Source organism: Caretta caretta, chromosome 14 (assembly GCF_965140235.1).
Source record: "Caretta caretta isolate rCarCar2 chromosome 14, rCarCar1.hap1, whole genome shotgun sequence".
NCBI classification, from domain to species: domain Eukaryota; kingdom Metazoa; phylum Chordata; order Testudines; family Cheloniidae; genus Caretta; species Caretta caretta.
This window is the reverse complement of record NC_134219.1, coordinates 6789221-6808204: the sequence shown is the minus strand read 5'-3', so window position 1 is coordinate 6808204 and position 18984 is coordinate 6789221. Positions and strand designations below refer to the sequence as shown.

At 41.7% G+C, this 18984-nt stretch overlaps 1 protein-coding gene across 1 annotated transcript in view; it reads left to right on the top strand.

The window, feature by feature from the left end:
• GNA13 (G protein subunit alpha 13) overlaps window positions 1–8056 on the top strand; it is a 43663-nt gene extending 35607 nt beyond the window's left edge. Inside the window, exon 4 of the mRNA XM_048818971.2 lies at window positions 1346–8056. Coding sequence (XP_048674928.1) covers window positions 1346–1918 — 573 coding nt within the window. The 3' untranslated portion in view covers window positions 1919–8056. The remainder of the gene's footprint in view (window positions 1–1345) is intronic.
• The last annotated feature ends 10928 nt before the right edge of the window (window positions 8057–18984 follow it).

The window sequence follows — 18984 nt, the reverse complement described above, 5'->3', positions numbered from 1 at the left end:
ATTTAGGCATTTCAAAATCCAAACTGTACTACTGTTAAATTCTAGTTTTGTTTGTTTAACTGTTTTTATTTAAGGGTTTTTTTCTAACCCAGTAGAAGTTGGTTGAATCAGTTCTCTTGACCTTACTTCACAAGTGTTCCCAAGGCCTCATGTTGAGCCGGGAGCCCTTCATTGACTGGGATTATCAGGAAAAGATCTCTGAATAGATTTTTAAGTGAAGAGAGACTTGATTTTAAACTTCTATGTTTGAAACCTAGAGCTTGTTTTCTAAAACTGCCATGAATACCAAAGCATGACATGTCTGAACAGTGAAGTATAACAAAGGATTTATATATACCTGGAGAACAAATCTGTGAACATAAAATTTAGCAAACTGGCTGCTCAGAGGTAAATGCACAAATCAGCAAAATTACTCCTGTGAAAATGGAGAAGCCAAAAATGCATTAGCTTTCTTTAGGGATCAGATCCCACAACTTTGGTCTTTTGGATTCATCTGTTTAAATTCCTACACTTTGGAGAAACAACTCTTAACTTGTACGGAGTATTTCCATTCCATGGGATGTAGCTACTCATAATGGAACGCCTAGAAACTCTCATGTTGCCTGTTTCCCATGAGAGAGAAAGACAGTAAGGTTGCTGTGCAGGCATTAAGGAGTTCCTTGTGTTTCCGGCTTCTTTGTGATGGCATCTATGGATTCAATAAAAACTTAGGTAGTCTTAATACCTTGTCAAACAGTGGTTCTGTTCTTATTATTAATCATGATCAGCTGAGCAATATGCCAAAGAGGGGAAAGCTAGTGAGTGAGTGCTTACTGTTTGTTAGAATTGGTAGAATCGTTCTAATGCAGCCCTCTGGGGTAGAGGGTGAGCCAACAAATGCACATTGTATAACAGATGGGGGAAGGAGACTTCTTACAAAAGAATCTGTAGTGAGGGAATAAAAGAAGCTGGTGGCATGAGGAACGGGTAATGCTTCTTCCAATATTGTTTACCAAGGTCACTTGATATGTAGCAAAGGGAAAGTTTCAGTTCTCTAAAGCAGTGTTTCTCAACCTTTTTGATACCAAGGACCAGCTTGCTGCTGCCTTAAACTGTATCGGGGAGATCTCAGGGACTGATGCCAGTCCATGGACTGGTCATTGAGAAACACTGCTCTAGAGGGATTCTCATTTTAGGATTGGGTGTGTTAATCCCAGTTTTAGAGACTGAGAACTTTTTAAAATGGAATAGTGCATGAAGACTCTTCAAAAATAAATTTCCTTCCAACTTTTCTGGGTCAGAAGTCTGCTAAAGCCACTATGCTCATTATTGTTCCCTAACCAGCAAATTTGCTTTATTTTTTTAGGATTATCTTCCATCGCAGCAAGATATTCTGCTGGCACGAAGACCCACGAAAGGGATTCACGAGTACGACTTCGAAATTAAAAATGTTCCCTTCAAGATGGTTGATGTAGGTGGCCAAAGATCAGAAAGGAAACGTTGGTTCGAGTGCTTCGACAGTGTCACATCGATACTTTTCCTGGTCTCCTCAAGTGAATTTGACCAGGTGCTCATGGAGGATCGGCTAACAAATCGCCTTACAGAATCACTGAACATTTTTGAAACAATAGTCAACAACCGGGTTTTCAGCAATGTCTCCATCATTCTATTTCTAAATAAGACAGACTTGCTTGAGGAAAAAGTACAAAAAGTGAGCATCAAAAACTATTTCCCAGAGTTCGAAGGGGATCCCCACTGCTTAATAGACGTCCAAAAATTCCTGGTGGATTGTTTTCGTACCAAACGCCGGGACCAACAGCAGAAGCCCCTATACCACCACTTCACCACTGCTATTAACACAGAAAACATCCGGCTGGTTTTCCGTGACGTCAAGGATACCATCCTTCATGACAACCTCAAGCAGCTTATGCTACAGTGATGTGCAAAAAGACATTTTTATTTGAATACCTTTTGTGTTTCTAAAATTGTGGTTTACAACGGGAGTAGAAAAATCCAGGTCCTGTCAGACTTCTTGATGTGTGGCTGAAAGCTGCTGCTGAACACATTATTGCCAATTTCTGCTGAAATTGAGGCTTTAATCTCTTCCACTGTAGCTTTGAGTTGACTCAGTTATAATTTTATAGCAAACCTAAGTCCAAATAACCTGTAAAGTGACTAAACTTGACCTCCAGTGCTTTTATGTTGCAAAAAGTATATCTAGAAAACACAGTCCACTGTCAAAGTTCCAAGTCCAGACTTGTGTACATTCATCAGAATTACATTAGACTTGTAGTAGTGATTTTTGAAAACTGTTCCTTTTCACCTCCTCCTTAATTCTATAATGAAGACTGTGATAATATAGCTGACTTTGATTTCTCAGGTCCTTCATTGGTTAGATATTCCATAAATTTCTTGTTGGAGTCATTTAGAAGCTAGGATACTTGACGATAATGCCTTTCCTACCTTAAATATAAAGTTTTGCATGGGTTTTTGGGTAGGGTATGCTTTAGGTCAGGGAATACAAAAAAGTTGGGAACTGTCAGCATTAATACCTTCTGCCAGAATTGTCTATAAAGACTAAGATGATCAAGAACTAGTAAATGGCACAGTTCACTCTAAACTTCATTTTCTATTGCATATTTTAAGTATTCTGCTTCTTAGAGCTATAACAAAGCACAGAGCACTGTGATCTGAAATTTTGATGTGGGAAGGAGAAGCAAACTTAGCTTTAGAATTTGTCACTGTGCTGAATAGCTTACATCTAGGTACCTTGCCCCAGAGTTTAGGCCGATTTGAAGTGCTTTTGTATCTTTTCACCATAACTTTACAGTGTGCCTAGTCCTACATCAACAAGCATTCACTAATGCACAGAAGTATTCGCAAACATAAGTGCCTCCTGTCTTCTTTCCTTCTGCAGTGGCCTTATATGAAGACAAATTCCCCAGTGTGTGGCCTTATGCAGATATGGGTAAATAGGCCAAACACCACTAGGCCAAAAGTCTATACAGAAAGATGAGCATAACATGTCACAATAGTAAATGCTAAAGTCTGCAGACTTCAGAGAGTCTGTCAGAATCAGGTCTAGAAATCCCTAGAACTATAAGAATGGCCATACTCGGTCAGACCAATTGTCCATCTAGCCCAGTATCCAGTCTTTTGACAGTGGCCAGTACCAGATCTTCATAGGGAATGAACAGAGAAGGGCAATTTATTGAGCGATTTATCCGCTGTTGTCCAGTCCCAGCTTCTGGGAGTGAGGGGTTTAGAAACATCCCTGACCATCTTGGCTAATAGCCATTGCTGGACCTATACTCCAGGAACTTACCCAATTCTTTTTTTAATGCAGTTATACTTTTGGCCTTTACAACATTCACTGGCAACAACTTCTATAGGTTGACTGGGTTGTGTGAAGAAGTACTTCCTTATGTTTGTTTAAAACCTGCTGCCTGTAATTTCATTGGGTGACGCCTGGTTCTTGTGTTATGTAAATAACACTTCCCTGTTCGCTTTCTCCATCTCCTTCATGATTTTACAGAGCTCTCTCATTTCCCACCCCCAACCCCCGTTTAGTTGTCTCTTTTTGAAGCTGAGCAGTCTGTCTTTTTAATCTCTCCTCATATGGAAGCTGTTCCATACCCTAGTCATTTTTTTTGCCCTTCTCTGTACTTTTTCCAATTCTAATCTTTTTGGAGATGAGACTACCAGAATGAACATCCTATTCAAGGTGTGGTCATACCATGGATTTATGTAGTGGCATTATGATATTTTCTGTCTTATCTGTCCCTTTCCTACTGGTTTGACTACCACTGCATATTGAGCTGATGTTTTCAGAAGACTATCCACAGCGACTCCCAAGATCTTTCATGCGTGGTAACAGTTAATGTAGACCCTCTCATTTATGTGTATATTTGTCATTGTTTTCCAGTGTCCATTACTTTGCGTCTGCCATTTTGTTGCACAGTCACCCAGTTTTGAGATCCCTTTATAACTTAGTTAAATCCAAAGCTGACTGCTGTCTTGAGTAATTTTGTATCATCTGCAGACTGTCACCTCTGTTTACCCCTTTTTCTAGATTACTTGTGAATATATTGAACAGCATAGGTCCTAGCACAGATCCTTGAGGGACCCTATTTACCTCTCTCCACTCTGAAAACTGACCATTTATTCCTACCCTTTGTTTCCTGATCCACGAGAGGAGCTTCCATCTTAGCCCAAAGTATGACTGCTTACTTTGCTTAAGAGCCTTTGGTGTGGGAACTTGTCAAAGACTCTGAAAGTCCAAGTATATATATCTACTTAATCACCCTTGTCCATATGTTTGACCTCCTCAAAGAATTCTGTTAGATTGGTGAAGCATGATTTCCCTTTACAAAAACAGTGACTCTTCCCCAACATATGTTATCCATGCATTTGATAATTCTGTTCTTTACTGTAGTTTCAATCAGTTTGCCTGGTACTGAAGTTAAGCTGGCAGGCCTGTAATTGCCAGGAGTGCTTATGGAGCCTTTTTAAAAAAAAAAAAAAAAAAAAAATGGCATTACATGAACTATCTGCCAGTCATATGATACAAAGGCCGATTTAAGCTGTTGGTTATGTACCACAGTTAGTGGTTCTGCTATTTCATATTTGAGTTCATTCAGAACTCTTGGGGAAATACCATCTGGTCCTGGTGACTTATTACTGTTTAGTTTATCAGTTTGTTCCAAAGCCACCTCTAATGATCCCTCAATCTCTGACACTTGCACAGATTTGTCACCTGAAAAGAATGGCTCAGGTGTGGAAATCTCTCCTATCCTCTGCAGTGAATACCAATGCAAAGAATTCATTTAGTTTCTCTGCAACAGCTTTGTCTTCCTTGAACGTGCTCTTAGCATCTCAGTTGTCCAGTGGCCCTCCTGATTGTTTGGCAGGCTTCCTGCTTCTGATGTACTGAAAAAATTTTTGCTGTCAGTTTGTGTCTTTTGGTAGGCTCTTCAAATTCTTTTTTGGCCTGCCTAGTTATACTTGTACACTAGCCTTGCCAAAGTTTGGGTTCCTTTCTATTGTCCTCAGTAGGATTTGACTTCCAATTTTTAAAGGGTGCCTTTTTGTCTAACTGCCTCCTATTCTGCTTCTCCATGGTGGCATTTTTTAAGCCTCAAACTATTTTCCTTATTGTCAGAATACTTGAGCCAAACGTGCTACATAGGGTTTTCTACAGGTGCCATTTGTCACCAGTTGTATTCTGCCCAAAGTGCCATTACAACTAACTCTTGTGGGGTTTCACTTTGGCTGTGGGGCAAAATATACTTTTGGCTGAAACTTTGTATGCCAAAGAGCACTTACTAAATAAAATTAAGCTTGGCCAATTGGTGTGTTAAAGAAATAAGTCCAGGTCACTACTGCACAAATCAAATAGTTCTGTTTGCCCCTCCAGTGTTCTGTTTGCTACTTGCCCCATAAAACAAGCTAATTCTTGTGGTAGGAGAGCAATTTCTTAAGATGGGTTTTATCATAGATGCACTGCATGTGTGGCAAGTGGTTTGACATAAGGTTCTAATGGCTTAAAACCGTCTGCATTGAAGATGGGATCATTTTGGTAGGAGTCAGGGAAGCTTGGGCTTTATTCCCAACTCTGCCTCTGACTTCCTGTGACTAAGTCATTTAAGCTTCTCTGTACCTCATTCATCAGTAAAATGGGAATAGTGTTTACCCACCACTGCAAAGTGCTTAGAAATCTGTAGATGCAGTGCTATAGAAATGGAAAATACTCTTAATTATGCCAATGATTTCTATCAGTCTAAACAAAAATTCACTTATAAAAAAAAATTGAAACTGAAATTTCACATCGCAGGAAATGTTCATTAAAATTGATGCCCGTGCAGGAATAGCACCTGTGTCTCAGTGGTGTCAGGCACCCACAAGTCCAGCTGAAGTCAGTGGGAGGTGAATGTTAAGAATCAAGCCCTTGGACTTCACTTTATCAAGTAAATGTTTCTGAAGGGTCCCTAACGATGAGTAAAACTGCTTTTCAGAATGCTTCCATACACCTTGGACTAATCCAAAATACATGCTACTTGGTTTTGGTTGGGTGTCACGTATGTTCTTCCCAGAAAGGTCTTGTTTTCTTAACTGGAGTTCTAGCCACCCCTTTCCTTGGATCACTCAGCCTTAAACTTTGACATCAAGACAGGGTAGGAAATTCAGTGTGTGAAACTTCTCTCCATCTGAAACTTACACTGACTAATTCCATCTAAGACAATTATATTGAAGTAAATCATTTGCTGGTATTCTCTCCTTCTCCCTATTCTCTCTCACATGTTTTTGCCCCCCGAAGTCTAACCTTGAAACATTGTAAATTTGTTCCTATGTGACAGACTGGCTCAAAACTACACTATGGCCATTTCCATCACACTGAAAGAGAGCACCGTTTAGGCGGCTTTATTTCTTTTGGGATTTGTTACTGGATGCATTTTTTTGTGTGGAAATGTATAATTTGGATGCAAGGTGTAGTAATGTAATATTGCAGAACAGAGACTGTCCATATACGTACTGAAGCAGAAGCAAAAGCAAATGTGTGATCAAAAGCTAATAAAAGTGAAGACTGTACCATACTTACTGGTTTACACTCAAAGTCAGGGCTTAAATTTCCAGTGGAGGTGGAATGCAGAAAAAATCCGGAGGCTTTTTTGTATTTAAAAAAAAGCTACTTTTAATGGGACTAATTTTCCAAGGATCATTGGCTAGACACTGCTGCACTGACTGATCAGTAACTGCATTGAGCTATGATTTCTATATACCACTATCTTGTACAGTCTGTACTTGAAGGTGAAAATGGCATTTAGCAAACGTTCCTTGCTTCATTGTTTAAATTTGGTTTGGTACCTGAAAATAAATGGTGGCTGTTCACCAGGTCTTGAAAAAGTCCACTTACCAATGGAGTAGGTCCCCACATTCCTCAGGTGGAGTAAGCCATCAGCCCCTGCAGAATGTAATCTCGCATTCTAAAAAATAAATGCTGGCCCCTAGGGAGGAGTCCCCCTCTCATCTTTCCAGAGAGGCCTCTGGCTAATGAGTGTCTGGTAAAAGGGTTTTTAATCCTGCCATCCAGGATTCTAGCAAACCTAAAATGCTTTGAGCATGTCTGTAGTATTGCCTGACTCTTGGCTAATACTGAGTCAGTATTTTGAACTCCTCATAACTTCAGCAGAAACTTTGGAACTAACGGGCTTTTATTCCATCCTGCTGTTAATGTATGTAAAACTCAGACAAACACACACACACCTGATAGTTCTGAACACAGCACTGTTTGGGGTAGGGCCCTCTGAGTTTATAAGCAAGTTGCCACTTGAAGACTGCGATAGTTGTGCACCCCTTTAGCTTTCCTGCTGGTTGCCAAGCTGGTCAAGAATCTCTAGGCATTTATCTTTAAAGATGGTTGCAGAAGTTGTTTTCCAACAGCAACATTTCCTGTTTCAGAATAATCCGTGTTTCATGCTCAATTAGTCACAAGATGACTTTTTAGGTCTTTCTGTATTTGATGGTACCATGATGTAGATGAATCTAAGATAGGGGTTTTTTAAATTACACAGCATCGCAATACAGTGCCATTTGCAATTTCTTTGCCTTGAACTTGAAAACAAATAATTGAATTGCAGAATATTTAAAACTGCTTTCCTGCGCTTTCAATAGCAGTGAGAGTTTACCTTCCATGAAGCCTTATGAAAAATATTTTGTAACAACCTCATAGATTCTTTAACAATCAAGATTTGTATTAGCTTTGTATAAATGTTTGTGGCTTACAGTTTTTATATGTGTATCTTTTATAACTTTCCTGGGGCTAACAGCATCTTTATATTGTACATTGCTCTCCTTGCTTTAGTTCAGAATTGGCAATAAATTATTTCTAAAGAAGGTCTTAAAGAGAAAAAGCATCACTTGCTTTTATAAAGTGGTTAAATTACTAATAGATTAAAGCCTCTTACATTCAGTTGTACATTGCTCTGTACATACTCTGCAAGTGTTGCCTTTCAGCTATTAATATTTTGCCTTGTGTTTAAAAAAAATTACTGACGATAAATAAACATATACAGCCTCATTTGGGTGCTATGAATTTACTTTACCTTCAGTAGTTAATCATGTATAGCTGAGGGGGTTTGTTTAAGGCTTAAGAACAGCAAAGTTTGAATCTGCCCCTAATTTAAAATATTCACTAATGTATTTTGATTTCAAACTTTTGTAGCAAGGACATCGTAATGATTTCTGGTCTTGCACAAACTCTGTGCTGAAGGGCATCCTTCCAAAGCTCTAGGTGCCCTTGACATCCTTTCAGCATAGGAGATACAATGTAAAACCTGAACAAAGCAACAGCGCTTTGTCCTCACTATCGCACAGCATTTGATCACCAGTCCTGTGACCAGAATTTAAAAACCCTTAAGATGTTGGGTCATCTGAATGGCATTTCTGTGCTTTTTATGGGGTTAAATGGCAAAACCTTGTAAAAATTAATTAGCTTATTCACAATATAGCTGCAGGGATTTGTAGCCTTCCTATTGTTGCATCATAGAATACAGCAGTGTCAATTTTTGCCATAGTATTTTGTGTAGCTACAATACTAAACTGTTAGGAGGATAGTGCTGATCCCTTCTCCATCAGTTATGGACCCGTGCCTGGGATGGCTCCTGGGGTGCTGAAGTCCCACTGAATGCAATGGGAGTGAAGCATGTTGCAGGACCTGGCTTTTTGACACTTGTTTGAAGTGTCAAAAATATAGTCATCTGATTAAATGTATGATAGCTGCCATCTGCACAGAATTTTCTGCTTTGTCGCTCTTAACTTCAGTGTCAACACCATCACACCACACTAATCTTCCTACAAAGGAATGGGGGCAGGGGCGGCTGCGTTCCATCTCCCCCTCCCACTTCCTTGCAAAGAATATTGTCTTCCTCACTTAAAAAAAGTGCCATCTTACCAGTTGACTCTGAAAACTCATACTTGACCTTATGGAAATTAGGAGATAAAAGATCTAGTGCAAGATCACTAGAAAAGCAGTTTTTCCCCTGCTTTGCAATAAGGTTTGATCAGGCTCATCAAGTGTTACAGTAACTTAGCTGCTCCTATAGAACTGTTCCTTAAAAATGGTATGTCACATCATTGCTTTCACTTTGCCACTTACCTTCACACTGAAGAAATGCCTGCACTTGAGTGACTCATCAGTACTTGCTGTATTGCTGTGACTGATACCTATGTAATAGGGTTTCTCTGTTTTGAACTTCTTTATATAATCTCCTTTACTTCCTCCCTCTTGTGTCTAAAATATAGCCTCTTGCCTTGAAGGGCTAAACTGAACCCCCTTTAGAACGCTAAATGACCAGCTATAGTGTCAAAAACTAGCTAGTACCACTTATCCCACTTCCCATCATCAGAAGACAGAAGTGTCGTAGGGCCCTCTTACATCAAGGATTATTTGGGCTTTCGTTTTTGGTTGATATGAACTATGTAGATTCTAGACTTCCCAGGTCTATGTGTGACTGACAGTTGTATGCTACTAAATTAATCTTTTCTGAAATGTGCAGGCTGCAAGGCAGTTCTAAAATAAGAACCATTGGTAGTTAATCATACCCATCAGAAGAGCTTGCAAGTTCCAAATTATGCTACAGCAGTAAATAGGGTGAGTTTGCGGGGGGGGGGGGGGGGGGGGGTTCAGAAGGGAAAGGAATGAGAAACTGACTGGGACAATAATCAGCCAATGAATAGGTTAGGGAAGAGTCCTGGAGTTGCCCCTTTGAGTAAGCTGAAGGCTTGTTCACTTTTTTTAATTTGGAAGGGGGGGGGAAAAAAGCTGCATGGTGAGTAGTTTCTTAAACCTCTTCCTTCCTGTCAAAGTAGCACAGATTACACAATGAGGAAACTGACACAAGAGACCAAATCTTGCATGAAGCTGCCTTGAAGTAGCCTCCTGCACAGCTATTTGCATCCAGTTGTGCAGCTGCTTTGCTAGGCAAGCCCTGGGAGGCGGTTTCAAACTGACTCCAGGTTCTCATTCCTGGGGGAGGCGCTAACTTGCCCATTGTCATGTTTCTCCGCTCGAGTGCAAAGTGCTGCAGGAGCAGCTGCCTCGCAGGAGAAGCATTGCTCTGCAGGACAGGTGTGTAAACAGGACAAAAGTCCGCTCTGATCCAGGGTTTGGCTCTTTTGCAGCCAATAACAAAGGTGATGGGGAAGCAAGGGGATGAGAATTCTGCTCTAGATCCCAGCAAAATGAGGCCGGTCTATTTTCTGCATATAACACTGGGATTAAGCCACTTAATTTTTGTTCACATCAAACAGCTCCCATGATACCTGAAACTTTGCTGTCCAAAAACTCCACCTGTGCTGTCTCTTGGAAATCATTTCATATGTAGCCACCAGCCTGAAAAACACACACTTGTCTAAAACCTGTGTCCCCTCTAACGCCTCACGAAACACCTACATTGACTGTATAGCTGCAGATGTTGGCAGCAAAATACTCTGTTCATCGTACATGTTTGTATGGATCTCCCATAAGTCATGCTGGGGATCGGCCCTGCTTTGAGCAGGGGGTTGGACTAGATGAACCCCTGAGGTCCCTTCCAACCCTGATATTCTATGATTTTCCCATCCTAGTGAACCTGAAAAACAGAGCAGAAAAACCCCTAGGTATGGGTGGAAAAAAGAAACTTTATTTTGTTCCATCAAGCTGTATTAAGGGGGCTTGGTCAGAAACTGGAGTTACTTTGGTTTTTAAATTAGTCCAATAATTAGAGGTGATGGGCTTCCTTTAACAGTTTGGAGGGTTGGGCTTGAAGCATTAGATTCGAATGTACTACGCTTGCCACTCTGCTTAAACACCTGGTAGGTATCAGTTTTTGCTGCACTTCCATAAACCACAAGCTCAAATCTTAGCAGGGTGGAGGGTGGGCCCATCCCTTCAAGGTAGATAAATGGAGTTCTATACAGTTTATTCTGTCGAGGTGTTCTGGATAAGAGCTTAAACAAGGGTCCTGCCAGAACTCTGGTGCTGTTTGTAAGAGTGGTGGTTGAAGGTTTTATTGCATGTGAAGTGTTTTAAAACTAGAACTTTTAAATCTAGATTTTTCCCTGTTGAGCTGTTTGTTTGGATGCATGTGATGATTTTATCTTTTGCAGAGTGGTCCAGTGGAAAGAGCCCAGGCCTGTGATCCAGGAGAATGGGTTCTGTTTCTGATCCTGCTTCTGACTCTAGGGGTGATTGCAGGTGGTTTTAACACATCGTGAGCACTGGGTGCTGAAAAACTGGTGCAAAACATGCTAGTGCATGCATAGGGTCTTGATAGCAGGATCTGGCCTAAATTAGATTCAGCACACCAAGGGATGACAAAGTATAAAGGAGGGAGGGAATATGGTGAAGCCTCATGCCACGTGCTTGTTACGTGCACATCTGATTAGTTCCTTCTTGAAATCTATTAACGTGAGCACCAAAGAAGACTGAAGGCTGGGGTGTAGGGTTTTTTAAAGTGAGCATTTTATTGTGCAGCAGAACGTACTCTGTTGGATAAAGAACCTCTTGTGTACTGTCTGCAAATAAAGAGTGGACAACAGCCAGAACAGGAACCTGCCTAACAATTGCTTATTCTTTATACCTCTACTTCAGGCTGGGCTGAGTGACACACTGCTCAGCTGTTTCTCTCCCTACCCCCCACACACTGAGACCAGTTTTTTTCCTTTATGCTCATCCTCAATTGCAAATTAAAAAAAAACAAGCTGAAATGAATGACAAGAAGGGTTTGGAATAAAGCCCAAGTCCCTTCTGACTCTGGCTGGTTCTACAGTACATGGCTCTGCATTTATGTGATGATTGTCCCTACCTTGTATGTAAGAAAGATTATTTGAATCCCCTGTTCTCCCTTCCTTCTCCCTCTCTGCATTGTTTGTGTGCAGGCTGGGTAAATGAAGAGCAGGGTTTTTTGACAGAAGTTGGGTGCCCCTCCCCAGTGAGAGACACTCTCAGAAGAACACATAAGCAGCCCCACCCGCTGGCAGGCGAGAATGTGGTTGCAGAGTCATAGAGAATCCTTAAACTTTAGTTCAGTAAACAAGCTGCAGAAGATTCAAGATAAGGAATCAAAACATCCAGAAGAAATGAGAAATACACCCAATAAAGGCAAGAGCTATGCTCCCCGCCCACACGTGTGCAGACAAACATACTCTGTCAGTCTTGTGTCCCTCCTCACGGCTTGATTCAATATTAAGGACTTGATTCTGCAAACCCTACTCTAGGATACACTGAGGTAAGCACAGCTGTGCTCCAGTGCAGGGGGAGGCTAGGTGAAGCCGCACATAAAGGTTAATGGGTGAGGCAGAGCCCCCTCCACAGCAAACAGCAGTAACTATTGAGCCACCTGTGCACTTGCTCCCTCACACCCATGAGTAGTGAAAGGGGCAGGACTTTGGGAGACACAGAACATCCCTGCAGAGAGTAAGGCTTCAACACACTTGTCAGCATGCACATAGGGTGGTTGTAAAGCTGTAATTTGCCTCTTGGATGGCTGTTTAGTCCAGACCAGGATTTAGAGACCCCCCTGTGTGACGACTCTGGCTATCACAGGTGGGTTTTAGTTCGTGTGGGAGCTAGAGAGCCAGGGGGATCTACAGTGTCCTGGCTGTAGCCAGCAGCTTCAAAAATAAATACATTTCCTCTGTATTCATTATAACTAGGTCTTGTCCTTTCTTCTCCAGCACCAGGGATGTGACGCTGTCCTTCTCTTAGGCCTCCTTCCTCCAAGGTAGAGGAGTGCTCATCTTTATGAGGGTGAACACTGCAACATCCCCCATCCTGCTCACCTCTTTCAACCTGATGCTTCTACCCTCCGCTCTCCACATGGCACAGTGCAAAGCCAAGCCCTGCAGGTGTTTCCCCCAAACTATGGACTCTACACCACATACCCTGTCTCACGCTGACTGCACTCTGGGAAGTAGCCAGCTTTTGTTAGGTAAAATCCACTGAAGTAGAGGAAGTAGTTGTCATAAATATACAGGGAAGGGTAACCACCTTTCTGTATACAGTGCTATAAAATCCCTCCTGGCCAGAAGCAACATTCTGTTACCTGGAAAGGGTTAAGAAGCTCAGCTAACCTGGCTGGCACCTGACCCAAAGGACCAATAAGGGGACAAGATACTTTCAAATCTTGGGGTGGGGGGAGCGGCTTTTGTTTGTGCTCTTTGTTTACATGGTTGTTCTCTCTTGGAACTGAGAGAGGCCAGACAGAAATCCATCTTCTCCAACCCATCCTAATCCAAGTCTCCAATATTGCAACCAATATAGGTAAGCTAGGCAAGGCAGATTAATTAATCTTTTGTTTTATGTGAATTTTTGCTGTTTCTTTTAAGAGGGAGGTTTATTCCTGTTTTCTGTAACTTTAAGGTTTTGCCCAGAGGGGGGATCCTCTGTGCTTTGAATCTGAATATCCTGTAAAGTATTTTTTTGTCCTGATTTTACAGAGGTGATTCTTTTACCTTTTCTTTAATTAAAATTCTTCTTTTAAGAACCTGATTGATTTTTCATTGTTCTTAAGATTTTTCAAGGGTTTGGGTCTGTGTTCACCTGTACAAATTGGTGAGGATTATTATTGGTGAGTAGATATGCTGGAGGGCAGGGATAGGATACAGAGGGACCTAGACAAATTGGAGGATTGGGCCAAAAGAAATCTGATGAGGTTCAATAAGGATAAGTGCAGGGTCCTGCACTTAGGACCGAAGAACCCAATGCACAGCTACAGACTAGGGACCGAATGGCTAGGCAGCAGTTCTGCAGAAAAGGACCTAGGGGTGACAGTGGACGAGAAGCTGGATATGAGTCAGCAGTGTGTCCTTGTTGCCAAGAAGGCCAATGGCATTTTGGGATGTATAAGTAGGGGCATAGCGAGCAGATCGAGGGACGTGATCGTCCCCCTCTATTCGACACTAGTGAGGCCTCATCTGGAGTACTGTGTCCAGTTTTGGGCCCCACACTACAAGAAGGATGTGGATAAATTAGAGAGAGTCCAGCAAAGGGCAACAAAAATGATTAGGGGTCTGGAACACATGACTTATGAGGAGAGGCTGAGGGAACTGGGATTGTTTAGTCTGCAGAAGAGAAGAGTGAGGGGGGATTTGATAGCTGCTTTCAACTACCTGAGAGGTGGTTCCAGAGAGGATGGTTCTAGACTATTCTCAGTGGCGGAAGAGGACAGGACAAGGAGTAATGGTCTCAAGTTGCAGTGGGGGAGGTTTAGGTTGGATATTAGGAAAAACTTTTTCACTAGGAGGGTGGTGAAACACTGGAATGTGTTGCCTAGGGAGGTGGTGGAATCTCCTTCCTTAGAAGTTTTTAAGGTCAGGCTTGACAAAGCCCTGGCTGGGATGATTTAATTGGGGATGGGTCCTGCTTTTGAGCAGGGGGTTGGACTAGATGACCTCCTGAGGTCCCTTCCAACCCTGATATTCTATGATATTCTATGATTCTATTATCAAGCCTTCCCCAGGAAAGGGGGTGCAGGGCTTGGGGGGGGGGGGATATTTTGGGGGAAGATGTCTCCAAGTGGGCTCTTTCCCTGTTCTTTGTTTAAAATGCTTGGTGGTGGCAGCATGCGGTTCAAGGCAAGGCAAAGTTTGTACCTTGGGGAGGTTTTTAACCTAAGCTGGTAAGAATAAGCTTAGGGTGTCTTTCATGCAGGTCCCCACATCTGTACCCTAGAGTTCAGAGTGGGGAAGGAACCCTGATCGTAGTAGTGGGAAAATTACATTGGGTGGCATTGTATTTTAGGCTGTCTTGCTCTGAAAGCTGCCTCCCAGTGTTCCAATGGCTGAGGACAATGAATGACTGTTTTCATATTGAACCCAAATATTATTTGTGGGATGATACCCAGATTGTGTAAAATGAAAAGGAGTACTTGTGGCACCTTAGAGACTAACCAATTTATTTGAGCATAAGCTTTCGTGAGCTACAGCTCACTTCATCGGATGCATACTGTGGAAAGTGTAGAAGATCTTTTTATATACACACAAAGCATGAAAAAATACCTCCTCCCACCCCACTCTCCTGCTGGTAATAGCTTATCTAAAGTGATCACTCTCCTTACAATGTGTTTGATAATCAAGTTGGGCCATTTCCAGCACAAATCCAGGTTTTCTCACCCCCTCCCCCCCCACAAACCCACTCTCCTGCTGGTAATAGCTTATCTAAAGTGACCACTCTCCTTACAATGTGTATGATAATCATAGAATATCAGGGTTGGAAGGGACCATAGGAGGTCATCTAGTCCAGCCCCCTGCTCAAAGCAGGAGTAATCCCCAATTTTTCCCCGATCCCTAAATGGCCCCCTCAGGGATTGAACTCACAACCCTGGGTTTAGCAGGCCAATGCTCAAACCACTGAGCTATCCCTCCCCCCAACTTTGAAGGGGGCACCCAGATTTGAACCAGGGACCTCTTGATCAAGGTGGGCCATTTCCTTGCTTAATTTTCATGCTTTGTGTGTATATAAAAAGATCTTCTACACTTTCCACAGTATGCATCCGATGAAGTGAGCTGTAGCTCACGAAAGCTTATGCTCAAATACATTGGTTAGTCTCTAAGGTGCCACAAGTACTCCTTTTCTTTTTGCGAATACAGACTAACACGGCTGTTACTCTGAAACCAGTTTGTGTAGTTAATCTCCAGTGATTCACCACATCAGGCCATCCTGTCACCAAGATCTGCCACAATTAGAATCATAGAATAGAATCATAGGACTGGAAGGGACCTAGAGAGGTCATCTAGTCTGGTCCCCTGTACTCATGGCAGGACTAAGTATTATCGAAAATGTGTGATCAGCAGCTCTGACATGAGGTTAAAGCATGAGTTCTATGTGTACCAGCCCCCTACAGTTTGCATTTGTTTGTTTTAAGCTTTCTGTAAGAAAAAGGTAACAGCTAGAAGTGACACAGATCTTTAGATGGGTGCCCAATCATAATATTTAGCTCTTCTGTACTATGTTAGCTCTTCAAAATCACTGTACAAACATTAAACAAACTTAATCTAAAGACTTTCAGTCTTTGAATGACTAGGAGTTGACAAAACAGAGCTATTCCCTGTTGTATTCTCTGCCCCCCAGAACAAAAAGACTTCACTGAAAATCAGTATCTTAAAAGAATCATTAAGGACCTTTCAAAAGAACAGTCCAGCCAAGGCTGCTGTAGTGATACCCTTGTTACATCAGGTCAGGTGTGTGTTTAAGGCTGGTATAGAATGAAGGAAGAGCTTCCTGTTTTGTTTGCATGTGTAAATCAAGCAGACCTTGCTTAATTTTTTTCCTTAAAGTGCCCAGAGTTTAGTCGAGGAAAGTGAATGAGATTCTGCTTACACCAGGTGTGAAAAAGCAAAAGGGACCAAAATCTATTCTTGTGCAAAAATCTGTTCTCCCTGAAGTCCCTAAGGCTGCACAGGTGTAACTGTCATCAGGAATTGGCCTGTGTTCTCATTCCCTTCTCGAATCACACACATTCCATGCTTAACCAACATTTTCCACTTGGGAAAATAGTTTGAGTTGGGGCCAAAAAAATGAGGACTAACTCCAGATTTATTTAGCTTTAAGTTTTTGGAATGAAACTCAAAAGAAATCAACAGTGTGGTACTTTTATGATGGATTGAACTGCTAGAGAACCAGCAAATGGACAGAACTCGCCTTTAGCCTCTTCAGCCAGTCTTTCTATCCTAGCCTGCTAAGAAGTGGATTTCAAATCCTTGAGGGAGTGGGGAGGGAGAAACCTACAACATTGTGTGTTGAGCTTCTTCCAGTGCTTTTGCAACCCCTTAAAAGTACAATGATGTGTTGGCCTTTGGAATGAGGCTGAGCATAGGGAAAGAACTTGGTTGCCTGTGCTTCCTAGTACAGAAAAAATACATCAAAGAAAAAAATTGGATTTCTTTGATTTTTAGTACAGTTCAATACAGTGTTGAACACAGTGCATCATAAATCTAAAGCCCCTCGATGGAAAATACTGTAAAAGTTAAAGTACCGGTATCCAGAATGAGAAGTTTTGTGTTGTTTTTGCTACAAATGTGTGGGAATTTGTTGCTTATACATAGGAGGAGCAATAGTTCTGGCTGGAGCTGGATAGAGTGTGGGCAAGCTTCCCATCCTACTGCCCTGGTAATGTATCTCATTCCTGACCTACAGATCTGCCTGCTTTTGCAGTCCGGAGGCACCATACCGCACTGCTCCCCCAATGCACTAGGTCCTGACCTTCCTGCATTCCCTGCCACCGCAAGCCTACGTCTCCTGTGCAGGATCTACCAAACTGGGTAGTGGGTTTGTAATGCAAACTGGTTACTAGGACCTAGGACTAGTTACTAGGACTAGGTACAGATTTCACTTATGCTTGTGATTTAAATCAGGTCTTCAGAAAGCTAGTGCATTAGTCCAGTGGTTCTCAAGCAGGGATATGCGTACCCCTGGGGGTACATCAACTCATTTTAATAGTTGCCTAGTTTTACAACAGGCTACATAAAAAGCACTAGTGAAGTCAGTACCAACTAATATTTCATACAGCCAATGACTTGTTTATACTGCTCTATATGCTATACACTGAAATGTAAGTACAATAGTTATGTTCAAATTTATTTTATAATTATATGGTAAAAATGAGAAAGTAAATAATTTTCGGTAAGTGTCTGAGACACTTTTTGTATTTTTATGTCTGATTTTGTAAGCAAGTAGTTTTTAAGTGAGGTGAAACTTGGGGTACACAAGACAAAGCAGACTCCTGAGAGGGGTACAGTAGTTTGGGAAGGTTGAGAACCACGGCATTCGTCCACTGTGCTCCAGAGATCAGCGTGAATTAGCATCCAGAGAGCAGCATGAATGTTACGATTGGAACAGGAATCCACCCTTCTAAACTTAATTCTGTGCTCTAGCAACTTCCCAGCCAAACGAATGCACTTTCCTTTTTCTCCAGGGTGTGTGTATATGTATATATATATTATATATATATATATTTTGTGGCTTGCATTATTATTGTCTCAATTTATTAAGGCATACTGTTTATACTGGTCTGTAGCTTTGAGAGTTTTGTGCTGCTCCCTCCCTCACCCCTGGGATTTTGCAAATAAATCACTGTATATGTTGCAGAATGTAGCAAAGTCCTGTCTCTTTATTGTTCTTAACTTTGCATGTATAACGCTGCTGTGCATCACAGTATAAATAAATACAAAATAACCTTCACTGTCCTTTTTCGGTGGGTGACATTGAAGAAAAGTGACATTGTTTTAAACGTACAAAGGTCAATGACAAGTCATCCTGGATGTTTCTCTTGCTCTCTGTCAAAGCTTCAGCCACTGTTCCATGGTGAGGTTGCTGCAAGATTTCTTCCTTACTTGGAGAAGTCCCCAACTGGCTAAATCAGCAGGGATGAATGCATGGATGGTATTTACACACTTTTTGTAATAAAACTGCATATTATCACTCATCTAAAACATTAGCAAGGTAAATTGTTTTCTTTATTTCCTGTTCACTGAAGTGGGGATCAAGCGTGAAAGTCACTGGATGACAGCCAACTACTCCATCAGAGCCCAGCTTAGCTTCATTGCGTCGTCCTCCTCGATTTGCTTATAGCAGGCCAAGTCCCTCCATGGTGTGACTCCATTAAGGTTAGTGGAGTTATACCAGAGATTAATTTAGCCCAACACCTTTTCTTAATACTATGACTTGCCTCTATTGTGGAGGTGGTACCTTCTAGTGGTTTGAGCAGGGCACAAGGAGTCTAGACTTCCTGAGTTTGATTCCAGGCTCCTTGCTGTATGGCAGTGGGCAAGTCACTTAATACTTCTGTGCCTTGGTTTCCCCATCTATTAAATGTAGATAATTCCTACCTCAAAGGGTGTCATAGGGGTTCATTAATTCTTGTAAAGCACTTTGAGATCCTTAGAGGAAAGGTCCACTCTAGACACTTGCCAAATATTATTTAATTATTCATTGATCTAGCATCCCACAGCATGTCTCGATGGGATTTC